Raw genomic sequence first — 26,437 nt, 5'->3', positions numbered from 1 at the left:
TTACTTCTCTGTGCCACATAAGGGCTTGCAGACTTAGGGCATTAGTGTGAATTTTTCCTGGTAATTTCTTAATGGGGTTCTTTCTAATAACTTCCTTTGTTTCTTTACATTTTAGGCACAGCTGTATCCTTTGAGGGTTTTTCTATTTTAGAACTCACTCTACAATGAGCAGCTTTTCTTGTTTCTTTCTGACACTTAAGCTATAATTATCCCACACAAACACCTATTGATTTTAATGGGGCTACTTAGCTATTTATAAAGTCAAGTGACTACATTTGTTCTTGGGAGTGAAGTTGCTAGTCTTTAAGTAATGAACAATTTGAATGAGCTGAAATCAAAGATAGGCATGAAACTTTGTAAATTAGCTGGACAAACTTTTAACTATTGGCTTCAAAAAGTTTTATATTTGTGTTAAAATGTTCTATTTATTGTGTATTCAGTTATTGTCATGTGCATCAACAGTTGACACAGTGATCACTCTTTTAGAAGGGTGTCGTATAAATATATTCTGAGAGGAAAATAATTTTTCCCTCTGTCAAAAATATTCTTAGTTATAGGGTACAACATGCAAGTGTCAGTGTATGATCAAAGATCCACAGACTTCTGATTACATTAAAAAGAGTAGGGACTGTGAAACAGATCTGTGGGTAATTTCTTTAATTCAAATGACATTTTTTACTCACTTTAATTTTTATAGCATTTTTGTACAGAAGTACATTTTAAGTGGCATAAAACAAGGCTTGAATGAGCTAAAAGCAGATTTTGCTAACATGACGTCAGCTCAGTGGACTGCCAGTGGACGCAAACCAAGAGAGAAATCACTTGCGCACTAGGACCCTGATCCTGCAGACTTATGTACACGGTAAAGTTTATGCATCGTGACTAGTCTCAGACTCCTTTTGAAGTCAGTGGGTCTATTCACAGTATAAAACACCTAAGCCTTTGCAGGCCTGAGACCACGATGTTGAAACAACATCTGTGTTTTGTTGTAACACTGCAATTGGTGTAACCTTCGGTATCCAGAAGAACACCATGTGGTTGCTCACATTTTACTTGTCATACATATTTTTAACCATTCTGTAGGGTCATTTTCAACCCAGTAGTTTGCAATTATTAAAGTGTTTATGTTAGAAGTTGGGAACATGCCATGTAGGTCATGGAAGTTAAAAAAGAGGTTTGGTTTTTCTTTCTAAAAATCATAGAATTATTTGAACAAAATCCCATGGACACTTGTCCTTTTTACACTTCTGTCTTCTTAAATAAAAGCATAAGAATCAATTCAGCATGTTTGAGATTTAGAGTTGATTTATACTGACTTCAATGGAGCGATGCTGATTTACCAGTTACTGCTGTTTAGACTTACCACTATTTTAAGATGAATGATTCTGACCCATAGAAATTACAAGTATCAGAGGGGTAGCCGTGTTAGTCTGCATCTGTAAAAGCAGCAAAGAATCCTGTGGCACCTTATAAACTAACAGACGTTTTGGAGCATGAGCTTTCGTGGGTGAATACCCACTTCGTCGGATGCAAGCCCACGAAAGCTCATGCTCCAAAACATCTGTTAGTCTATAAGGTGCCACAGGATTCTTTGCTGCTTTTATAGAAATTACAGAAAATCCTAGCAGGTCATTTTATTCCCTCTCTCCTGGGAACAGGTTAGTTGCACAGGATATTTTTAGTGCTTTCTTATACAGCATGGTTCCAGTAAAACTCTTGCCTTGCTGGTTTCAACTCTTCCAAATATGCTAATATCACGGTCTGGTGGGAAAGGCTGGGAAACTTAACCCCAAACTGGACACCATCAGATAAAAATGTTGAAACAAAAAGAGAGGAGACACGTGGGTTATGCTGATTTGAGGGAAGCACGTCCAGGACTGTATAAGAGGATCAGAAATAAAAAGTTAAGCATCTCTCTGCCTTCATCTCCATAACAAGGCTGATTGAAGCAGACGTGTCTGGACTTGATTGCTCAGAGGCCAGCTCACACTCTAATGGTTCTGTACCACTTCTGGGCTTTCTCCCTCCCTTTCATCGCCACCCTCAACAAGCTGCTATTCTCAGGAGTGATGTCAGAGAGGAGCAGATTGATCAGAAGACAAAATTGCCAGTAATCTTTCTGATCCTTCAGGGATGGGGCAGAGTTGATCCCAAAGATTGAGTCTGGAAGAGCCACTGGGGGTCAGCAAGGTGTTTTTTAATAATTTTTTTGTTTTACATAAGAAACTAAGATTGTATTTAGCCAATAATAAAACAAAGACTTGCAAAGTTTGTGGAGCCAAAAGGAACTGACATACTATTTGTTGAGCAGACGCCAGCTGCAGGGAACTTGGTGGTGACTGTTGCACATTCTGGACTAGTCTGTGGCCAGAGAAGATAGAGGGGAACTGTCACTTAAGCACCAAAAAATAAGTTGTCCAGCCAGCCAGGAGCAGTGCCCCAATCAGCACCGTGTAACTGAACAGCACGAAGGCCAGGAGCTCCTTCAGCACTTTCAGGAAGTGGACAGCGAAGGACTCCTGCATGGTTCGTCCAAGCACCACAAGCCAGATGGGATTTCTGTGGTTGTCTCACACTCTGCTCCCCACTAAAGTCTCCTGATCTGAAAGGAAGAGAAATAAAGGGGAGGATGAGCCATTCTGAGCAGGCAGTTGCAGAGCTGAGGGAGAGCCTGCTAATTGCATGTAGAAAAGTCTGGATTCAGGTAGCTTCTGGTGGTGGTGTATAAACAAAGTCTGTGGACACTATGGTTTGTTAGAAGCTTTTTAATTGCCAAGGGAGAGTGTCAGGCCGGGACAGTGGTTGTGTATTTGGAAAGTCTTTTTCAGAGTTTTCAGGATGTGTAGTGCTGAAAGGGGCTGCAGGAACTGATCACAGATCAGGTTAAGACTGGGGTGGGGTGAGAGAACAAAAGAACCAAGCAAGGTTAAAAATATATGTGTGTGGACTAGGGAAGGGGCAGGCAGTTGAGGTCCCAGTCAGTTCCTGGAATTATTCCCTTCTGTCAATTGATATGTGGCTGGCGAGCTTTGTATTTAGAGCATTCGCCAGTGGTGCATTAGTACCAACAAAAAGCTCTAATCAAAGTGGTCAATTTCTCCAGAGAAGCCACTGTTAATATTTAATGTTATAATTGCTTCTAATGGACAGACAGGCACAGAGCAGGCTTTTTGTTTCGGATCAGGGGAAGATTTGGGATTAAAGATAAGTTGATTTATCTGAAAGCTTCATAACTCCTGTTAAAATAACCTTTTTTTAAAGGGGAAGGGATAAGATGTTTTAAACTTCTTTCCTTCCCAGTTAAATATATATTTGTGCATTGCCCAATCAGTTGCCACCCGTTAGTGAACTTTGTGTCAAATCTGAACATAATTGCAATAGCTGTTTGGTACTTAGGCTTTTAAGATGTAAAGACAGATACGTAAGGAATCCTATCCCCAGCTCCAGTTGCATGTTCATTGACCCTTGATCAGAAAATTACCAGAGCAAAAATATGTGTACCTTTGTATGTATGACCAAAAGGAAAATGAAACTAGGTTTAGGATAATACTAACCAAAAAGGATTATTTTTCTTCCAAATGGTATACCTCCAGTCGGAGCAAACTGAATTCCATCCTACCACTTAACGAAAGAGTGATTAATTAGAAACATGAAGTGAAATCTAAACAGCCGCTTTAAAAAATATATATTTTGTTTTAATGTTTTTTTTTAAACTCCCCACACTCCACGCTATGGTCAGGTATATTAATGTGTTACGGAAAATACTGCAGTCTACAAAAAAATCTATTAGATGTAGTTTTTCAGAGTATGGAAGTTATTTACTAACCAATGTTTTACATCATTCTCATTATAGAACAAAATCTATGTTGACAAAGAGCTAAATAAACTGCTTACCGTGGGCTAGATGACTGTATTTACTTCCTAAAGTTTCTGGTTTTATCTGCTTTTGTTCTGCAGCTTTCTCTTGAATTTCTGGCTTCTAAAAGGTTGGTGCTGTAGTTTGATCCCCTTCTCGTCTGCTAATCTGAAGAGTCAGAAGTAATGAGGTTGTATTTACAGCCTGCACAATACTAATGGACTAGGTGTGGTCAGAGACCAATTATTATATATGACATAGACCCTTTGCTTTCTCAGTGCCGACAGCATAACAGTACAGAACAATCCAACCATTGGCATTGCCATAAACCCTAGGGAGATTTTTCATGTGAACAATATATTGTATATTTCAAAATGTGTTAAACTCCTCGCCTCCCTGTTTTGTCATCTAACACTGTGTTTTTGTAATATCCTTTATTTTTTCTACATCAGATCTTAGGCTCATCTCTTTCCTCTTGTTTCACCAGACAGTTTCCTATGTTTCTGGAGACTTTATTGTGCATATTCTGCTTTTTATACAATTTTCTGCTCTTAACAGCCTTGTTCTCACAGAGGGACCACTAAAGGAGGATGATGATACTGGAGTGAAACTGGGGAATCTCTTGAGATCAACAGGACATGACCATATGGATGCCTGTAGATCTAGTTAGGCCCTGTTATCGAAAGTGATGGATGAAGGTAGGCTTACCTCTGCACTGTCACCAGTCCAGTTCTGTACATACTATATGTCACATATCCACACCACAGAATCTCTGCTTCAGAGGGAGTGACTGTTTGGTTTTTTTTAAATGACAGAAAAAATGTCAAGATGTCAGTCTAGTCTCAGTGAATTGGTTACTAATAATCCTATTTAAAAGGTAAAGGTTGTTTGGTCTGGCTTTTAAACAACCAGACATATATGCAGCACCGAGAAGCAAGAGCATCTACTGCAAATCAAATCTCTTACCTTCTGAGACATTATGCTCTAGCAAATGGCCTCTTAATTTAATCAGGATCTCTTGTTATCAAATTATTACCCTGTGGTCAGAAAGACCTTAGCTAGAAGGGAACATAAACAAGCTCAGGAAGCTTGTTAAGTAGTAATTGCTCCCCAGGAGATTTGGTCAACTCCGGGCTTTGTTTCTTGTTATTTCTTGGAAGAGACCCTGTACCTATGGGTCTGTGTAACTGTCAGTCTAGCTGGTAGTTGTGATGTCCATTCAGAAATGCTGTGCTGACACACACTGTTCTTTCTGGCCAAAGCTGAAGTTTAATTTGCTATGCAAGTTAAAATTATTTTCTTACGAAATAAGTCCAGTTACTAACAACTTACTACAAATGAAAAAGGTAAATAATCTAGCACTTCTTGCTTAACTATTTATGCCATTACCTTTTACATTTCACTTAGCTTGTCTTGTAAAACCAGATTAGGTAGTTTTACTCTTTTCTCTCCTCAGTTTTGTTCTCTCAGTCTCAGGCAGTATCAAAATGATGCAGTGTTACAGAAGAAAATCTATGTCTAAATTAAAGAAAAATCCATTTAAATAATAAAATGATGAAAGTCTACTGAGGGACTGGCAATTTGATTTTTTTTTTTTAAACACTAAACGTAAACTCACTGTTGTCACTTTATCTTTGCTAGTATATTTGAGTATAAACTATAAATGTGTTTGTATATGGTTAAAAGTGTAAGGCAAAGAACTCTGCAGTGGTGCAATATGTAATTCGTTATGTTTTGATTTTCAAAGGTGCTGAGTATTGATTCCAACAATTTAGGAAATCAGCCCACTCTTCTATAATAAGATATAAGGCGTCAGTGTGACAGCTGCTTTATTGTTGGGGAGCTCACGCATACCTGAGGTAAGAACAATCAAGTGATAAGTTTCCCATTCAGTTTTGTTTACGTACTTTAAAAAGTTAAATGTTCCTTTAAATTAAATACTTACCAAAGAAATAAAAATGTTAAATAGAAGTATATCATATTGTTACTGAAATGTAACAGTTAGCAGCCCCCCTGACAATATTATTAGTATGGTAGAAAGCTAGGGGCAGGTCTACAGTACAGCCGGGATCTACGCTCTGAGATCGATCCACTGGTGGTCGATTTAGTGGGTCTAGTAAAGATCCACCAGATTGACTGCAGATCGCTCTCCAGTCGACCTTGTACTCTACCCCCGATGAGAAGAGTAAGGTAAGTCAACGGGAGATTTCCTCCCATCTGCCCCCCGCGCTGTAGACCCCACGGTAGCTTGACCTAAGGTACATTGACTCCAGCTACGTTATTGATGTAGCTGGAGTTGCATAGAGTAGGTCGACTTACTGCGGTTGTGTAGACATAGCCTAGATATTAGCTAAGTAGTTTCACAGATTTTTCTCCCATCAGCCCCCCAGCGGTGTAGACCCCACGGTAACTCAACCTACGGTACGTTGACTCCAGCTGTATTATTCACGTAGCTCGACTTACTGCAGTAGTCAAGCTACGTGAATAACATAGCTGGAGTCAACATACTGTAGGTCGAGTTACCTTGGGGTCTCCACCCTGGGGGGCTGATGGGAGTAAAATCTCCCATTGACTTACCTGACTATTCTCGTCAGGGGTAGAGTACGGACGGGGTCAGAGCGATCTGCATTCAATTTGGTGGGTCTTTACTAGATCCGCTGAATCGACCTTCGGTGGATTGATCTCAGTGTTGATCCCAGCTGTAGTGTAAACCTGCCCTTAGTAAAGTCTTCTGTTTCTGCTTGAAGAATATATGCACTAAAGGGAGGATTTGGTTAAATATTAGGGTTTGCTTCACAAATGTTCACTGAACTTCAATTTAAAATAAGCAAATGTAGCAGAACATAGAATGTTCATCTAAAAGAGACTACTTAAAGGATTAACAAGACTATAGCTATGGGGTTGGAGACAGGTATGTGTCCCACAAAAGAGGGTGAATTCTAAAGCAGGAGACGTTTGTTAAGGCGAGAGTTTCTTCTGAAAATGTCTCCTGGTTTTTGTTCATTTTAATAGTTTCGAATTTTCAGAAGAGTTAAGTGAGGTTGATTGTAAACAGTCTCCTGATATTTATTTTACAAGGTTTATTTACCAGCCCGCTCTTTCAAAGGGCAAGAGCCTCCCTTCTCTGGAACTGGACCACATGCTGGGCTTGAGCCTGCAAGGTGCCGTCTCCAGCAAAGCACGCAGGCATGTACTTCATTTTAGGCACATGCTGTGGTACCACTGAAATCAATGAGACTAAGTAAGTACATGGTTAAAGTTAAGTCTGGGTTTAAGTAAGTTCCTTGCTGTGTCAAGCAAATGTGCTCAGTACCTGGTGGGACTGTCTGGTCTAAAGTGCTGCATGTTTGCCCAGGTTTCTGGGCCCAAGCTATTACAATTACTCCGAATCTGAACGAATTTCCAGTAAAATGCTCTGCTATTTTTCCAGTTAAAGCAGCAGCAAATCTAGCTGGGTATGATGGTGAGCTTGAAAAAAACACCTGGATTCTCTTTCTTAAGAGAAAAACATTTTAGACTGTTTTGAATGTGACCTCCAGCTGCATTAGTAACACTGGACTACAGCTCATTATGAATTCAGGGACGATTGGTGACTCACTGAGAATAATTAATCCAGCTCCCCTAAACTCAGGGGCTGATGATACTCAGCACTTCTCACATAGGATGCCTAGTGCGGCCGCTATGGGCTTGTCTTGTGGTCACAGCCTCCTGGGGAGTGATGCGGGGGGGGGAGGGGGCGCAAAGCAGTGGTCCCTCTCACAGGGCCGCCAGCAGGGCAGAGACAACTGCTGGAGGAGAAGACAGCTAGTGAGTTCCCTACCTTCCTGGGGACCAGTGGTGGGCAACCTGTGGCCCACCTATGGCCCCTCAGGCTAATCCCCTGGCAGGCTGCAAGGCCGTTGGTTTACACTGACTGTCTGCAGGGACAGCTTCCAGTGGCCCTAGTCCTCCCTCAGCCAATGCAGCCCTTTTACACAGTTGAAGTAGAGTAGCCAGCTCTGGCAATGATGCAGGAGGCAGAATGGACTCCAGCTCAGACGGTCTCAGCCCAGGAGCAGATTGCCCTGATGGGCTACGTGCGGGCTGCAGGTTGCCTACCACTACTGGGGATGGTAGGATTAGGGTCCAGCTCCAGGGTGGTGGGCAGCAGGCTCTGGCCATGGGGCTCCAACCCCTAGCTGTGGGGCTCACATCCCTATCACCCCTGCTGGCCCATCATGTCCCCTCCACCCCCTATTCCAGCACTTGCCCCCTACTGACCTCCCCATCTAAGGCTTAATTTGTCCCAGGCCTGAGTAAGTCTGCTGCTGTGAAAAGTGATATTGGTATGTTGGTCAACAACACTTTTCACAGCAGCAGACTTACTAGCTAGCAAGTCTTTTTAAAAAAGCAAACAAAAAAGCCAAGAACCTGCAGCGCCCCTTATTTGTGTTTCTATTCTGTTTAGGGCCAGTAAAGAATAGCAACAACTACATTATTTTTATTATTGAGTCTGCAAAAAGATTCAATGCATTACAATGATTTGGATATGTGCATGTGCCTGTTTAGGAAAAATCAATCACATTAATTAAATAGTTCAGGAAAAATTTGTCAGTGTGGCCACCAGCAAGAGTTGGTGGCCTTGCTTTGAGGCCACCAAAAATTTTATTATGAGAACCCCTGGCCTAGTCCATTACAAGGGCTCTAAAGGAGCATGAGTTTGTCAGCTTCTCCTTGTTAATCATTGGTGGTTCGGAGGTAACAAATGAAGCTGTAGTGTAAGCACCAGCTGGCCTCTAACCTTTTCTGTTATTTAAGCAGATATGCAGTCCTAGACAGTACAGAATCATTGCACACAACTATGGTGTATCTTTTTCTCCTTTACTGCTCACAGGGGATGGAGGCTTCCAGCAGCCCCTTTGTCATTATTTACTGAGGATTTACCTATGTCGTGCAGCTTACTGGCTCTGGGCATGCAATGGCTCTTCAGGTAATAGCGACCCTTTTGGAACCTTGAATGTTAGGACAAACTAAAGGGAAAAAGAGGCTGTATTTGAGGAATGTAAGTGACTTCCACCCCTGAAGCTCTCCCTGTGTTTTTATTATTAGTTTACAAACCCAGCTGTTTAATCCTAGCAGGTCATCAGTGACATAGCCAGAAAAAACAGCTTCAGCTTGTACAGTGCAAGCTACTGCTACAGTAGCTAGGCAAAGGGACCTATGCACTGGATGAAAGAAACTAGAGACTATCATTCCCTGTAAAGCAGTAGCTCTCTTTGTACTGATGACCCCTTTCCCATAGCTAGCCTCTGAGTGTGCCCCCCCCCTTTATAAATTTAACACCATTATAAATGCTGGAGGCAAAGCAGGGTTTGGAGTGAAGGTTGACACCTCATGCCCCCTTGTAATAATCTCACAACCTCTTGAGGAGTCCCACGCCCCTGTGATAAAGGTGGATAGACAGCAAATGAGGGTGTAGTGGGAATAGTCACAACAGATCATGTCTATCTCTCTCCCTCTCACAGAACCAAGCACAGCTGCACTGCCTTTATTGCTAGGACCCCATCCTTGAACAGATACTGAAGAGAGAGGAAAGTTACAAGTATTGACAGCAGCTGCAAGGGTGACTTACATCCATGCCTGCTCCCCAAAGCTAGAGGAAAGGGGTGAGAGTAGGAATAATAGCAGGACATTAAGAAAGGGAGAACTAAAGGCAGCAGGAAAGACTTCCTGGCCTGGAGATCAATTAGATTATGGGATAGTCTCCCTTGGTTGAGAAGGAAGAGTCGTAGAGCTTTGGTGATTTAACGGACACTAGAAAAATTGTCCCCTTTAAGTTCTATGATTGTATAGTTCAGACAGGAACAGCTCTAATACTGATCTTTATTTCCTCCTTCCTTGCTCTGTCGAGTCACATGATTATTAGGGAAGTTCTGTATGTAGCAGGAATAGAACAGAGAGCAGAGTGCAGCCACTGCATGCACTAGTGCAAATGTGATTTCATATTCTCCAGCTGCAGTCATTTCTGAAGGCCCCATGCCAGCCTTAAGCCTTTTACTGGATCTTGACATAGCTTCTAAAAAGGTGGGGGCTCCAGTTTCTCCATCAGGGATTTGATCCAGTTTGTGCCATTGATTAATTTAGTGGTGGCAATGACATATTCTGTGCCTCCGTCTTCCATCTGAGAAAGAAACCTCAGTGCAGCAATTTCAGCGTACGTCACTCCTCCCAGAAAGAACACCAAAGTTACTCTGTTTTCTCCCTGTTGACCTGAACATTTAGAGAAAGTTACAAACGGGACTGGTGTGGAAAGGACAGTTTTATTCTGAATTTACCCTAAGGCCAAACTGAAGCACAGATGTCAGTCAAATTACTAAAGTGCTATGGAGCTGTGGATAGAGCACTGAATGGGGTTTATTTCTGGCTCTGCCAGCGACCCTAGGCAAGTCACTATCTCTCTGTGGCTCAGTTTCCCTATTGTAAAATGGAGATAATACCTCCTTTTCAAATACTATGAGATTTACTGATGAAAAGGCCAATACATTACCAGAGCTAGGAATCATTTCTACCACCTTAGGGCAACAATCAAAGGCAGCTCACCGTACTGAAGTTGGGAATATACCAAGAATTACTAATCACATGGATGCTGTCAGTCACTACATCAGACTCTGTAAGTGAATTTAACAGTAGAACTGTCCCAGACCAATCAAGTTACTCCAAAGAAGCTTACGCTTTTTTTGAAGGCCAGTAGGTAACTGCTGCCTCTCTTCAAAGTGGGGTCCTGGGAGCATCTTTAAAACTTCTTCTATGCTACGCCACCCTGGGCGAGCAAGCAGCTGTGCCAGACGCACACTTAATGGTGCATAACCACTGTACACATATGAAATATCATTTGGATTCTGCAGGAGAGGGAAATTAACAGCAGTAGAGTTTTCTACTGAAAAGTGACACTTCAGCATATTAAAATCATGCAAATGGACACAGATGGGGGGTGGGGACAGCTTGTACATCTTCTCACTGGTCTGCCTACTGATAGAAGTATTCAGTTTACCTGTTCATTAACATCATCCATCCATAGCCGCATGGTTTTCCGGATTGTTGGGTAGTTGTTTCTACTGCTTGTCTGAAGTTTTAAGAGTCCAGCCTTTTCCAGATTGTTTAAGGTCAATATATGTTCATAGCCGTAAGTCTGTGACATGAAGATTTTGCCTTTAATGTAGTACTGTCATTTATGCATCAAGAGCAAGTACTTAAAAATGACCTGATTTTATTTCTAATACTAGACACTAACCAAACAACTTAATGAAGTTTGAAATGTATAGACAAGACACCATCAAGGTTTGCAAGACAATGACAGACATTTTAAATAGTGAATTCAATTAAACATTGATTTTAGGGACATGTTTTCAAAACAACTCATAGGGGAACAAGTGAATGTGTAAAAGTTAAAATGAACATTTACAAATGTCTTTTTGCAGTGTGCAACAGAAAGCATGACAGTGAGCCAAAACAAATTTATATGCATGTTTTAAATATATTTCACATTGTTAAAAAATTAAAAAACCACAGGATACTGATTAAACACGTGAAGGCCTTGGTCTTGCGAAATTTTACACATGTGAATGGTCCTATTTAATGCAATAGGATCACTCACGTAAGCATAGTTATGTATGGTGTGCAAATCTTTCCAAGACTGCGGCCTTAATGTGCAAGGAATATCCACATTGTTAATTAAACAATTCTAGCCTGACCTGGAGAATCTCTCTTTTATAATGGTCCAACACCTTCTGCTTGAGTCCACTATTACACACTGACTGCAGGCAAACTAGCCTTAATATCTTGATCAGTGGATGTTTTTGAGCAATGCAGTCTTCAGTGTAATTGTTGACCTATAAAGAAACAGACATCCAAGCGGTCAACCAAAAACCTAGGTTAGGATTTTATCAGAGCTGAAAAGAAAAGCTCTGGTTTTGCTTTTAATGGCAAAGCAAAGATAATGTTCTCGGAAGATGCTTTTACCTCCCTATCCATCACTATGGGAAGGGATCACAGCAGCTACATAAGCAGCTTAGATATTTGCAAAATAGCTTTGTAGCATTGGTTGTTCCAATTAACATGCTTTGTAAATTGTGTTAACAATTGATATCTATGATCCTATTTGATACACTGGAAGTGTTGCAAACTCTGATCCTTGATTCCCCACCCACCCCCATATCATTGTGCTTTGACTTGTATAGTGCTCTAGAGCACTGAAGCTGTGTCAACAGTTGCTCGTGCTGCACTACATGCAGCAGAACCAAAGCATTGTAATGGTGACCTTAGTCTCCCTGTGCCTGATGGAAAGTGCAGCATAGCAACTATTGCCCATCCATACCAGCAGACAGGAGGTCACGGACGGAGTTTAATTAGGTTGCAACTTTATTCACTTTAATGTCTAGGAGAATCTGACAAATTGTACAGTGCAGGGAGGAGGGGATGGGCTCCCCACTGATGCAGATGTAGGAGCCTCCTATACTCAGCTCCCATGGGGGAAGGATAGCTCAGTGGTTTGAGCATTGGCCTGCTAAACCCAGGGTTGAGTGTTCAGTCCTTGAGGGGGCCATTTTGGGATCTGGGGCAAAAAACTCTCAGGGATGGTCCTTGGCCCTGCTGTGAAGGCAGGGGAGTGCACTCAATGGCCTTTCAAGGCCCCTTCCAGCTCTATGAGATAGGTATATCTCCATATAAAAAGGATATTTTCCTTCTCATCCTTTCCCAATCCAATTGATCTGATATGCATATCCCTTCCATAGCGAGTACCTGCACTGGACATCTGCTACAAGTTTTACATATAAGTTGCAGCATGATAACCTACCCTCTATTCCACCCCCTTGGTCCTCTGATCAGCTGTGTGGAAGGTAGGGGGGAAAAAGTCTAGCAGTGAGGGGAAATTCCTTACCAGCCCCCCAGAAAAGAAGCAACTAGAGTAATGGCCACAATGTGTCAAAAGCAAACCTGGTCCTATCCAAAGTACATTGATAGGTAGGTAGGTGGGAGCTTCCAGCCAGATCCTCAAAGTGGCCCTCGTCTTGGCTATGTGGGGTATAAATACCTGTCCCAGTCAGCAGGAAGGGCAATACAGTAATCTTGGCATGGCACCAACTGGAGCCTGCCCTTCCTGTCCATCGCTGAAAGCTTGCCTCCTTTTTGGCCCTGTTACAATGGAGCCCTTAAAGGGGCAAAGCCCCTTTTTGTCCAACTCGTCAGACCAAGACACACTTATAAAAAGCCTACTTAAATTGTGCCCACTGCATCTTAAGTGGAAAGAACGTCTCCAAAAGGCACCAGGAACACACTAAAAGTTTTCAAGAGTCAGCCATTGTCTAGGTTTCTCTGTATTAACACACTCCCACCAACCTTTCTGATAGGTGTTCTAGGAGACTGTAGTTAGAAGATAAAAATCACATAAAGGCAAGATCTTGCTCTCCACCCACCTTGTCAGTGTCTATTCCTGACATGAACTCTTGTTCCACTGTTAAATTATCAAAGAAATCTTCTGATGCTAAAAAATAAAAATAAATAAATTAGTAAATTGGTACTTAAAAATAAGGGCCAGTTTATCTCTGTGTTAAGTGGCATCAGCGGAGTTGCCCAAGTATAAATAAGGCCAGTATTTTGCTCCTGGTATCTGAATTTTTTTATGAAAAATCAGCAAAGACATAACACAAGATCAACTGTAGGTGGGACTACTGAAAAGGATACTTACTAGTAATGTCTTTGATCAGTTCTGCAATCGAAGTATGGTTTGCTAGAGAACTTCTTGCTGCTTGCATGTGTGGCAGTTGTGAAACGAACTGCTTGATCTCCCCAACTGTTTTAGCATGGTGTCTTTCCTAACAACACAGCAATTATAGTTTAGAGCTTATTAAATTACAATAGTCAGTGTCTGCTAAATCATTTAACCAAAAGATGTGTTTTTGTCTGCTTAGTTCTGTACTATGTTCATTGCTTTAAGAAAAATGGAAAGTAGTGAGCTTCATTACACAATACTGTAATTTTGCAACACTGATCAGTTACCTTCAGTGACATCTGACCTTTCAGACAGACAGCATTTACAAAAATATATTGTTTCCTAGAACAGAACTGTTGCTTCATCAGTTTATAAAGCTGTTGTGTAAATGCACCATGAGAAAAACACCACTGGCATCAGAGTGATATCTTATTTTACAAGAGAGTCTGCTAACGATGTTTCTCTGGGCAATTATATTAAAGTAGTACAGCATCTTGCACTCCTATTGTGCCTTCCATCCAAGGATCCCAAAGCACTTCTCAAATGTTCGTTAAGCAAGCCTCAATTGCCCTCTGAGGCTGGAAAGTATTCCTACCTGTGAAATGGGGATAGTGAGTCTGAGGCCCACAAAAGTGAAGTGTTATTTCCTTTGGTAGATGAGAGGAGTGGCTGCTGATCCTCCACACAAATACATCTAGTAGTATGATGAGATTCAAAATCTTATCATTAAGTGTCACTAGACTTGAGATGCAGTCACTGTGACATACTATTTCAAGAGCACAGACACTGTAGCTGCCCTGCAGCTAAGGAGTTAAATCCCTAGGAGGATAAGGTAACATACAGTAGATATTAAATCAATGTTACAAAATTCTACTGACTCATTTACTTGGGTGGGTCTTTTTGACAGGCATGCAAAATATTAGCTTAAATTCTTATCTTTATTTCTGTCAAATATAAGGAGAATCCTTGGAGAAAGCAGAAAGAAAAGGAGATTGCAGATGTCTCACTGCTTTCTCCCGCCTTAGTTCTGGTTTAGAAGAGACTGAAAATCTTATGCAACATTTCAGGGATCTGCAGTTTGCACAGTGTTGCCTTAAACATTTTAAAAGCTACACCTGAAGGGCTGTAAAGAGACGAGGCAAAGGAAGCCACAAAGATGGAACCCAGGTTGAAAGATGATATTACAACATTCTATCAATAGGTAGTAGAGAGTATAAAACTTCACGTACATTAGAGAGCTGGACAAGATGGCGTAAGGAGGCAGGTTTAGTGATTAAAGCAGGGACTGGGTCAGAAATATGGGGCATTCTGGTGCTGGTACTGCCACTGCCACTAACTAGTTGTCTGACTGATGGTTAAGCATGTTATCCAGCTTCACCATGCTTCAGTTTCCACACCTGCAAAACAGGTGTTATCTCTAGCTTGCTTGCTAGCATATATATACCTGCCCCTGGAAATTGCCACTACATTCATCCGACGAAGTGGGTATTCACCCACGAAAGCTCATGATCCAAAACGTCTGTTAGTCTATAAGGTGCCACAGGATTCTCTGCTGCTTTTACAGATTCAGACTAACACAGCTACCCCTTTGATACCTGCAAAACAGGGAGAACACACACCTCTCTCGCAGGGTGTAAGACTTAACTAGCATTTGTGAAGCTCTCAGCTTTTCAGATGAAAGCTGTCAGAGAAGTGTGAAGTGTTTGGTGCACCCTGAGGAAGGGGAATAAAAAGCATTTTCCCTCTCTCCAAAACTGAACAGCCACCTATTTATTTTGAAACAACTTTTAAAATAAGTCCCAATCTTTAAAGTCTGCCCCAAACAATCTAGAAAACCTGGTCTGATGAAGCATAGACATCTATGAATTCTCAGTCAGAAAAATCCAGACATTTGTTTTTCACCCAGGCAACCTATTCCCATCTTGTCACAACAACAAATACAAAAGGAAGCTTTCTAAAAAGTTATCTTGATTAAAATGTAAACTATACAAATGAGCAAGTACAGGCAGGAGAGTGATAATGAAGTCTGCAATTGACAAGCCCTTCGCTGCCAAAGTACTGCTGTTTCATTATCACCTATTACATCTGACAATCTTGCACATCTCTTTCCTCCCTTCCAATGTGAAGTATTTTAATCTTTGGGAGCTTCCAACACAAATACCCCAGTAAGGGTCTATTCCTGCAAGTCAAACCTGAATGCACAATTTAGATTGATATATGGTCCATCTAACTGGCCTTAAGATTGGCAGAAGTGATTAAAAGCAGAGGGAAGGAACACAAAACTATTAACACACTGTCAGCACAGCAGGTCACACGGTTAAGCATGGCCTGACTTCTTTTGTTTCCTCATTTTGCATGTGTATTTGCTTTTAAAAAAAGGGGGCGGAAGGAGGGAAGAAGAGTGTTCAATTCTACAGCTAATGGGGAACAGCTGACAGGCCAACTGGAGTCTCACTGTTGGTAAACTGCACACCTGTAATAGGTGCCAATTGACTAAAAGGCAACTAGTGTCTATTAGTCTTTAGCCCCGTACACTCTTATTACTGCGTATTTGACTGTGGCAGCAGCTAGAAACTGTCAGGATCCCATTGTTGTGTGTACAAAATCTAGCATAAAGAGATGGCCCAGTCCCAAAGAGCTTACAGTTGAAGAAATCCTGAAACTAGCATAAGCGCCTCCCATTCTCCAGCCAGCCCTCCACTGGTTTTGTGCCCCACTCCTCCAACTGCTATTTCTTTGGTTTTCCTAAAAGAGGGAGGATGATCCAGTCATTTAGATTCAATTCTCTGCTGTCTCTCTGACTTTCTGTGAGACTGTGACACCTGTACCCCGTGTTCACCACTTGTATATGGCTAGGATATCTTTTGTGAGATGTGAAACAAACACGGCATGTAAAATTATGAAATTTTGCAATACGATTGTTACCCAGAACCATAAAACGTTTCAGTAACATCCACAAACCAATTTCTCAGAGACAAAGACACCCTAGCATGCCAGCAAAGTGCTAAGGAGCCAATACCAGCTTAATCGGACATTCTCCAGTGGTGGTGGTGGAGCTGTAAACAAGAAATTCACAATTCATCTGAAGGACAGTTTGGAGCTCAGATATACAATGGAACTGCCTGGCCCCATGACTCAGCAAGAATTTTTTTCGTACAAAGGGTTGGGGGTATAAGAAGGGGAGAAAAGTGTCCCTAGCCTCCCTTTCCACCTCTCTGCTGACAAGAGCAATGACTCTGAAAGAATCTGAAAGAACTGAATGAAGCGGGGGAGTGGTCCCAGGCCAACCTGTGAAATGTATTGCAGCACATAGTGAGACAAATATTTTCCTTTTAAGACTATTAGCCTTAGTAAAGTTTAAGAATTAACTTGTGTGTTTATCCTTTATTTCTTTTGTAACTAATTCTGACTTCTAGGCCTTATCACTTGTCATCTATCTTCCTCTAGTTAATAAACTTGTTTTACTGTTTTATTTAAACCAGTGTGTTTTGTTGAATTACTTGGGAAACTCCACTTATGTCAACAAGCCTGGTGCGTAATCATTACCCATTGTTGGAGTGATGAACTATCTATGAGCATGTCCTGTCTACTAAGCAGTACAAGACGGACATGTCTGGGGAGCAAGGTTTGGGCTGAGGGATATGCACGTGTGACCGTGTGTCTAATTCATGGATGGCTGGGCACAGCAGTCACATGTTCAGCTGGGAGTGACTTTGCTTGCTGGTGGCACAGTGAGCAGAACGTGGACAGGCTGCTGTTAATCAGGAAAGTAGTATAAAAAGCATCCCAGGCTGGAGAGCAACGGGGACACAGCAGTCCAGTGGTTCAGATTGCACCTTGCCAAAAGTCACTGTGACGTTCCCCAAGTCACTTAGGGTGAAATCCTGTTGCCACTGAAGTCAAAGGAAGTTTGATCAGTGACTTCAGTAGGGCCAGGATTTCACTCTTTGTGGCTCAGTTCCCTATCTGCACAATGGGGATAACAGCATTCTCCTACTTCACAAAGGTGCTGTGAGGATAAACACACTCCAGATTTTGAGGGTGCAAATACTATGATAATGAGCGTAATATAAATATTAAATCTGATTTCTATTGTAAGCTTGTTTGGCAGGGACAAGTCTTTATTTCTGGTATTTTTATGAAGCACCTAGCATGCTGGGTGGGGCTATAAAGTTAAACTAATCTAAAGCCTCATTATTAAGATGCTTAAGCTACTTTAAGACCCTAAAGAGTTTTAAAGTGGAGATGAGCTCAAGCCAAAACCTGGAATCTGAACCACCACTAACTATGGGACAGTCTGGATCCCATGTGATCAGTTTACTGAAAGCTACTAGGGAAGTAAAATGCCAAAGGCTACATTCATGTAATATTAAGGTTAGGCATTGGAAGGGGTATTAGTGAATCTTAGCCTTGTTTCTTGCTCAAATCTGCAGAGCAGTCAGACCCAACTCTCCACCTAGGAGGAGCAGACTGCTCAGATGATGTGCTAATGGTCGGTACAGCAGTGTATATGTTCTTTACCTCAAAGGCTGCAGATATGATTTTGGCTTTCTTGCTTAGCACCGACCCCACAGCATTGAAGTTCTTGTCTCGAATTTCAGCATACAGCTCCTCAGCAGAATTCAGCTGAAGTTTCTTTGGTTCCGTGGGGAGATCCTTGCCACCCTCACCCTGTTTCTTAGGAGCAAACTTTTCAGGAGGGAGTTTCACATAAGCTGCCAACACAGCAAGAAAAGAATTGACAAATTAGAACTCTAACTCCAGTACTTAAACTGACAAACCAACCAAAACCTTTCCCCAAGCAAGAGGCAGCTCTAGCTTAGTGTAAACACCCATACTGCAACTTGGAAGAAACGTTACTACATATAAGATGATTTCCTCTAATCTGAAAGGGTAAAAATTCCTACTAGCTATATGTAAACAAAAAGGCCTATATAGAGATCTGTATAGTACCAGAGAGAGGCCTTCTGCTCACCCTCATCAATACATTAGCTGGAAGTTACCAGCTCCACAAGCTTCTGGCCCTACAGTTTTCATGATCCCAGGAAAAGTGCCACGGGATTACTAATGTCTATGTACACTTGACATCCCACGGACTCACACGTAGCAAAGAGCATTGTGCTCAATTCATCTTCTTGGGCAGGATGAAGCACTGAGCGCACTTGGTTGGGATTGAAACCAGGGTTTCTAATTACATTAAGCAACTAAGCCACTCCTCTGTAGGTTCAGCTAAATTATTCTCAACTTCATCCCAAATTCCACTGGGCACCTGCACTTTATTCCAGCACTCAGGAATTTTATTCTACTCCACTAGTTTCACTGTCCATGTTTAGCTGCACTTACTATTTTGAATTCCATATATTTCATCAATAAGGCCTTCATATGTAAGCTGAGTAGCTAGAGGCGACAACAGGTCTACATTGCGGTCAAGCAACAAGAGGGTATCAAAGATGGGAAATATTGAGTTCTGGCCTCCAGGGAACTCTCGCTTCATCCTGATCATCATGTTAGCCACATGCTGGAAATAAAATATTTGGTTCGTTATGGCTCAGACCACTAAGGGTGGCTATGATAATTAGCTTTACAGACATATGCATGTACAAAGACAGGGAACAAAGTGCATATATAAGAAGTGAATGGGAGGAGAGGCAAGCTACGTAACTGGTACAAATGGAGGAAGGGCTATTAATAAACAAACCAAGCAATTCTATGACAAAACTTGCTAGTTTAGTCTGACAGAATGGTCACAGAACCAGAACTCTGCATTCAGTTCCAGATGCCTCCTTACCGAAAGAGGTATTTATGAACTGCACAGAGTTCAGAGAATACGAACAAAAACGATCTGGTCAGAGGGACTGAATTATGGGGAGAGAGCAAAAGGAGACGACACATGTAACTTGACTAAGTTATGAATAAAGATGAAGGTACATAAACCCTTCAGCTATCAGTAGTCAGTTAACTCCAAGGTGGGAGGGGAATTATTTAGAGTGGTTAAGGGAGTCTAACTAGGAGAAAAAGGGATGAAGTTAGGTCAAATATCAAGGAATCTTCTTGACAGTGATATCTATGTCTGTGGAACGGTCTCCCAGGGGAAGGCATGCAAGCCCGACTGCTTGGGATATTTAAATTAAATTACACAAAGCACTAAAGAGGTACAGCAGACAACATGCATGCATTGGTCAGGGTCAATAGGTCTCTATCAACTCTAACTTACTCCTAGATTCATGGACTTTAAGTCTGAAGGGACCATCGTGATCTAGTCTGACCTGCACACTGCAGGCCGCAGAACTTCACCCACAAATTGGTGGGATTCCAACACTACAGTGTTCATGAAAACCAAGTGAACAGGCCAAACTCCAGTGAAATACAGACATACATAACATCACCATGTGTCAGCCTCTCAGCAGCCAGCTGACTTTCACTGGGGAGAAGGAGAAGATATTTGGGCAGGCAAAAAGAACTGTAGGAAACATACTTGTAAATATCTTCCCTTAGGGGTGTGGAGCTCGTGAGAGTGACAGATTGACTGAGAATCGTTTCAACCAACAGGACCCCAAGCCGCAAAATGCAGCTCATGACCCGCAGTATCAGAAAACCCAACACGCATTAGCAGCAGCTACAAAAACAAACCACCACCAAAACCAAAAAGGATTTATCCTCTTAGATGTTTTAAATTTGTTTTACCCGTGCACAGTCTCCCTTCCCGAAGATCTGTGGGATAGTTCCATAGAGCGCCTGTAAGGTCATCAGTCCCTTGGCTGCTTGGTACAGACTTGTCTGGTCATTCTCCAAGTAACACTCCTAAATGACAGGGAAAGGAAAGTTACAGAAACGGAGGATGTTTAATTAGCCTGATCATCTTAAAAGTAGAACCTGGCTGAACTGGATGGCTTGAGGGATTGATAAAAGGATACAGGGCCTTTCGCCTCCAGGTCACTAGTCAAATCTGACCCAGGTATCAGGGATCCAAAATCATTACTTGCTGTTGCTAATGGCTACTCAGTCAGCACTGAGATACCATCTGGTGCGTCAGTGCAGACCTCAGTGGACAAGCATGCAAGTCACAAAACCATCGTTATAGTTAGCATTAGCTGTCAGACTGAAGAGTTGTCTGTATGAACAGTGAGTGCACAACAGTCTGGGGTTTAAATCTACCCCACACTAACCTGCTGCGCACCAACTGTCCATAAGGACCCTGTTACCGCGCACTAAAAGTTTCCCAGTGAGCTTTGATCTACCCCACTTTCAAAGCTAGTGTGCAGTAGATTTATTCCCCAGCTTGCCCTGCACCAATTGTTTGTATATACAAACCCGCAGACGACATTCTAGGAGTGAATGGACTGTGGAGACTAAGCTAGCCCTTCCACATGTGGTCAGGGTCGAGGAATCTTGCCCCACCTCCCCACCCCCAGTACATGTTCTGTGGTTAAATAAGACAGTGATCTCCAGCAATGCCAATGAGGGATGTTTCCAGCATTAAACTCACTTTAAAAAGTGAGTCAGAACATGAAAGTGATTGTTACAGCTCACCATGCTATTTTACTGTCCTTACAGTCCACATACAGCACGGCAGTTCAGGCTGGTTGTTTAGAGACACGCACAGAACAAACAAAAATTCAATGTGTGAGAAAAAATGACCTTGAGATTAAGCCCAGCACCCTCCTCCACAGAGGAGAGAGACCTTAACTTTAAGAATTCAAGAGGAGGGGGACGATTATAGCTGGTGCCAGGAGCTATGAGTAGTCTGATTACTCCTCCTGGAAAAACTGCTGCTGTGACAGACCCGCCGGCAGTTCAGCAACAGGACTGCAAAGCAGCAACTTTCATGTGTGCCAGCAACAAGGGGAGCTGGATTCACAAGCAGCACAAGTCGGCATCCTGGGGGCTTTATCTGCTCAGAGCGATTAGAGTTAATAATGACTATTCAGGAACTGTTATGAGATCAAACCCGTTATTTTAGAAGTCTCCAGCCAGTGTGTTGCTCCTAATTTAATGCAGCAGAGTAACAGAACTGAAACAACAAATCTCTTTCCTGTGATTTGGTCAATTAGAAAATGTGTCGCCAAGCTGGCAAGTTTTATCATGTCCTGACATCCTCTCTGCTGCTCACACAGGGGTAGATTCAATACACTAACAAAGGGAGATGGCTAAAGAAAGCCTCTCGTGGACTTAATGGCACCACGTGCGATATGCTGGTAATGCAGCATATATACACAGCACTGTTGCACATCTTAAGACAAGTGTTAAATCTTTGCACTGCTTTAGGGTGACACCCTAACAATTACAATTTACCCTTCTGTAGCATATTTGACACAGGAAGCTTCAAGTTCTTTATAAAGATTAGTTATTTAAGCCTCACAAATCCTGTTCACACAAGTATTACCCCATTATACAGATGGGAAAGCTGAGACACAGCCTGGTGAAGTGATCAGTCCTTGGGTGCAGGAATTCTGACTCCCAGTCCACTGTTCTACTAAAGTCCGACCACATTTGCTCTGTAACTCCTTTTATTGTCCTGTGGCTAAATCGGTCTGAAAAGTGCTTTGAGATCCTTGGATGACGGATGCCACACAAACATGCAAAGTATCTTTTTCCTCAAAGCATAAATCAGCACTTACTTTAAATGCACTTTCAGATTCCATGGACAGCAAGTCTCCATCAAATGGAATGAGGTCCAAACTGTACTGCTCTCTATGAATGAAGGATCCCAGAACACCCTGATCCTTCAGCCGTTGCTCGCACAACAGGCTGCGACGGGGCACAAATAAGATGTGGAAGTCCCTCAGCGGAGAGCGAACTCTGTCTTCGCTGGAAGAGAGTCAGCTTAAGTTGTCAGAAGAATGAGTATAGTAACAGTATATACTGACCTTGGTTACTCAGATCGGCAATACAGAAGACAAAGGGGCACTGAATGGAAGCAAGACAAAGTTCCTGACTGATACTTTCTAGTTCCTTATAAATAAAGACAACTCTACTCACAGCCTTTTATTTCGGAATATTCTGTACAAAACGATACCCTGACGGTGAAGGGGATGGCTCAATGGTTAAGCAGTCCGTCTGTGGGCTATGCAGCTCAGCAATACTTATGCTGCCCAGAACTACAGGTTCAAATCCCAAGCAGGGCTGACTTGGCCTTTACCTTTTGCAGTTGACTGTGGGTGGGTCTTTCAAACAAGAGGTATCTGCTCTGATGAACACAAATGGTTCCAGGGCAATTAAAAAAAACAAACAAACAAACAAAACAAGTAGAGATTTTCCCTGGCATCCTTAACCAAAAATTTCTCCCTCTCCAGCCTGCTGCTATGCACCTGCTTCCCATCCTCCAACCCCAGAAATGACAGCATTTCAGTGATGCTGTATGTATAGGCCGATTCTAATCCCTCTTATACCAAGCTACGTAGCAGTTTCACACTGAAGTGAAAGATTATTAGTGAGTGGGCTGAAGTCCGCCCAATTTATTTCACTCATAACTTACATCTGGTATGAACCTGGGGCGGAAGGGGGGGGAAGAAAACATTAACCCCACTGCACCACCACAGCTCTGGGATGCAGCTGTTGTCTTTCCACTTAAACATCAACTGTACCTGAGCACATTTTCAGCAATTATATCCATTAACTCTAGTCTGGGCCTGACAAAGAAAATAATATTCTTGACATCAGCTGGGGGCAGACGGCCCGCCTTGAGGGTGAACATCTTTTCCACCTCATGTTCCTGTGAGGAGACAAAAATGGTATTCAATCAAGGTATTCAACTCAACTCCTGTTTTTTTGAAAACTGGTTTCAGAAAGGGACGCATCAGCTGAAATTGATGCACTAGTTGTTACTGTGCTGCCTTATCCAAGGATAGCAACATGGATTTCATCTTCAATTTCCGTATGCTGATTATGTAAATTATAAGTTTACTGCATCACACCACCATTAAAGACAGAAGTTCTGCACATCTGGTCTGTGGGAGGCGAGTTGGCAGAAGAGCAGTAAGTGACATTCCAAAAGACAGGGTCTGTTCTTGAAACACATTTTTATTTCTCTGCTATAAGGCAACAATCTAAGACTGGCAAACCATGGTGACAGCATTGGATAGTAAGAATTAGGGTTTGAAAGGCAAAAACTAGGACAGTTTATAGAAATTGTGCTAACAGTCTCTAGAGGGCATTATGAGACTGAGGGTCCAAATAGCCTTTTGAGAGTCTGAGTATTAATAAGCACAACATGAATGCCCTGTAGGGCTTACCTTTAACAGTGAGTATTGTGCAATTAATCCAAAGGGTCCTGTGAGGTACTCATCCCACACTATTGCCTAGGAAGAAAAAACGTCACTGAGAAAAGTCAGTTGCCACAAAGAGGGAAGAAAACCCTGTTGAAGGTAAGCTGCCCTGAGAAGCTCAAACATTTGCTTTCTGAGGTAGTGCCGATTTTAAAAAACAGTAATGAATTAATGGGTAAATTTCAACAACCCTTTGCTCATCTCTAGTTTCTTTCATCAGAGGAGCCCAACATGCTTCAAATATGCTAATTAAGCCTCCCAAGAGATTTTTACTGACTAGGGAAACCATACAGCCTTGCATCAGTGAGCCTAGCAAAGGGGAAAATGACAAGGAATTGGGGTTGGTGGACACTGGGAAAAATTTGGTGCAGCTGCATTGACTATCCTGAAGACAGTTGAATTCCACTAGGTGCAAGTACAAAACCTGACCCAGTGTCATGGTCAGCCAGTTTAGCAGGGCACCTGGTAAGAGCATTAGGTGAGCTTTCTACTTGCCCTAGTGAAGACGCATCAAAGGCAAAACTTCTTGTGCAGTGACTGGGACATGCTAGGCTCTGCCTGCCATACCCCACAGAGGTAGCTACATTTTGATGATGGTGCACAGCATGGACATAGTCTGCGAAGCTGCCAGGAGTCAGCAGTCCAAGCTCTTGTAATCATTTGTCACGACCTCTTCAGCCACTCCCCAGCATGGCTGCTTTTCACTAAACTCCTGTTCTTCATGTACCACAACCCCACTCTTACCTGACTTTACCCTCACAGCCGCCTCCTCCCTCTGCCTCTCCCTGTCTGTCCTGCACTAACTCCACCTGCCACTCTCTCCCAGAACTTCCTGAACTCATCTGGCCTGCAGAGCAGTCAAGATTCCACAATCACACATCCTGCACTGTCTTCTGACTGTACTTGAGGCCTATAGGGCAAGGACTCATTTGCTTGGCCCATTCTGACCACTGGACAGCCCAGCACCAGGGCCAGCCTTACACAATGGCTCAGTTTCTAGTCTGAGTTTGCAAAGTGTTTTGGGATGATTTATAACTACCCTTGAGTAGGCATGAGCGGTGATGTTGCCATGGGCTCCTGAGGCTCTTTACTCCAGGGGTTCCCAGAGCGCACAGCGTCTCAAAGAAGCAGCTGGGCCGTTCCTAACATCTCTTCCTCTGAATTTAAGTGTTATTTCCATGTGAATGCAAGTGACAGAGAAAGGAATGTGTAAAAGCAGCAAAGAATCCTGTGGCACCTTATAGACTAACAGACATTTTGGAGCATGAGCTTTCGTGGGTGAATACCCACTTCGTCGGATGCATGTCTGAGAAAGGAATGTTCCTTATTTTAATTTGGATGTGTTTCCATATGGGATGTTTGGATGAGGTTAGCTCAGGTCTAGAGCCCATGAGACAAGGTGGATTTACTGGAAGTCTGAAGTGCCTGGAGATGCTTGGCTTGAAGGCCTGACAGGTATTCAACGGTATTCTAGGCTGTTTATCTGGAAATATCTGCAGACCAGGAAGCCCGTTTTGACATCTCAGCAGGTCACCCCCTCCAGGCTGTCAGAACTACAACCTGGACGAGAAAAGGAGTCATTTCCCCAGTCTCCTGAGAAGAGCCCAGAATGATCATACAGCTGCAGATTAGGATGGGGAAAAAAGAGCCGAAGCACCCCCTAATGTTCTCAAATCTCAGCCCAGCTGAGAACCAGACACCCGCCCGCCGGAGAATACCCCCGCGAGTCGTGGAGTCAGAGCTGCAAAGCGAGGAAGAGGCTAAAGCAGTGTTGTCTCGGGAGCCTGGCAGGGGGCAGGAGAGGGGGGCGGCCCCTTGTCAGCCGGCAGGTCGGAGCGGCTGGGAGGCGGGGCAGTCCTGGCAGCCAGGGGTATTCGGTGCCGGGCAGGGAGGCAGAGGGAGGAGGGCGGCCCCTGCACGGCCGGTCGAGCGGCGGGGGGGGGGGGCAGTCCTGGCAGCCAGGGGTCTCGGAGCGGCAGGGTGGCAGGAGAGGGGCGGCCCCTGCAGCCGGCAGTGGAGCGGCGGGACGGGGGGCAGTCCTGGCAGCCAGGGGTCTCGAGGCGGCAGGGGGGCAGGGAGAGGCGGCCCCTCAGCCGGCAGTCGGAGCGGGCGGGGAGGGGGGCAGTCCTGGCAGCCAGGGGTCTCGGAGCCGGGCAGGGGGAGGATGAGGGCGGCCCCTGCAGCCGGCAGGTCAGCGCGGGGGGGCGCAGTCCGGCAGCCAGGGTCTCGAGCGGCAGGGAGAGCAGGGAAGGGGGCCCCGTGCAGCGGGCAGGTTCGGAGCGCGCGGCGCGGTGGGGCAGTCCGGGGCCAGGGTCTCGGAGCGGACGGAGGGTGCGTTAATGGAGGAGCGGGGGGGGCGTCCCAGAGGCAGCAACTCAGGCCCGCCGGGGGAGGGGCGCTAGGCCGGGCCGGGCCCCTCACCTTGGAGCCCGCGCACTTGTCCAGGAACTCGCGCAGCTCCCTGCGCCCGGCCTCCCGCAGCGCCGTCAGGTTCACCCGGCCCGAGCTCAGGTGCGCCGCCATCCCCCGCCAGGCCCGGCCGATCACATGACAGCCCCGATCACGTGA

At 43.6% G+C, this 26,437-nt stretch overlaps 2 protein-coding genes and 1 long non-coding RNA gene across 4 annotated transcripts; 1 reads left to right on the top strand and 2 right to left on the bottom strand.

The window, feature by feature from the left end:
* Window positions 1-635: 635 nt before the first annotated feature.
* LOC116836814 (uncharacterized) lies at window positions 636-5,619 on the bottom strand. 2 transcript variants are annotated; one of them, XR_004376538.2, is made up of 4 exons: window positions 5,246-5,619; window positions 3,895-4,646; window positions 3,555-3,621; window positions 2,520-2,602 (listed from the first exon to the last, which is right to left on the bottom strand). XR_004376538.2 is itself a non-coding variant. In XM_075059887.1 (3 exons), exon 3 carries the CDS (start codon window positions 2,523-2,525, stop codon window positions 2,391-2,393), a length of 135 nt encoding a protein of 44 aa, XP_074915988.1. In that variant the 5' UTR covers window positions 2,526-2,602; window positions 3,555-3,621; window positions 3,895-5,619; the 3' UTR covers window positions 636-2,390. The 2 variants fall into 2 exon arrangements, 1 of the variants encoding a protein (XP_074915988.1); XM_075059887.1 differs by having other exon boundaries at window positions 636-2,602; window positions 3,895-5,619.
* Window positions 5,620-8,313: 2,694 nt separating this feature from the next.
* VPS33A (VPS33A core subunit of CORVET and HOPS complexes) lies at window positions 8,314-26,428 on the bottom strand. The gene is made up of 13 exons (XM_032800762.2): window positions 26,291-26,428; window positions 23,837-23,902; window positions 23,189-23,316; window positions 22,223-22,412; window positions 20,289-20,405; window positions 18,948-19,122; window positions 18,126-18,319; window positions 13,581-13,707; window positions 13,309-13,376; window positions 11,587-11,724; window positions 10,887-11,024; window positions 10,566-10,734; window positions 8,314-10,105 (listed from the first exon to the last, which is right to left on the bottom strand). The coding sequence occupies exons 1-13, from the start codon at window positions 26,390-26,392 to the stop codon at window positions 9,912-9,914; spliced, it is 1,806 nt and encodes a 601-aa protein (XP_032656653.1). The 5' UTR covers window positions 26,393-26,428; the 3' UTR covers window positions 8,314-9,911.
* On the top strand, window positions 13,730-17,082 carry LOC116836815 (uncharacterized). The gene is made up of 2 exons (XR_004376539.2): window positions 13,730-15,012; window positions 15,211-17,082. It is a non-coding gene; the product is annotated as an uncharacterized LOC116836815 (long non-coding RNA).
* Window positions 26,429-26,437: the final 9 nt, after the last annotated feature.

This window comes from Chelonoidis abingdonii, chromosome 22 (genome assembly GCF_003597395.2).
Source record: "Chelonoidis abingdonii isolate Lonesome George chromosome 22, CheloAbing_2.0, whole genome shotgun sequence".
Classification (NCBI taxonomy): domain Eukaryota; kingdom Metazoa; phylum Chordata; order Testudines; family Testudinidae; genus Chelonoidis; species Chelonoidis abingdonii.
Note: the sequence above shows the minus strand (reverse complement) of the source record. Positions and strands in the feature narration are given on the sequence as shown.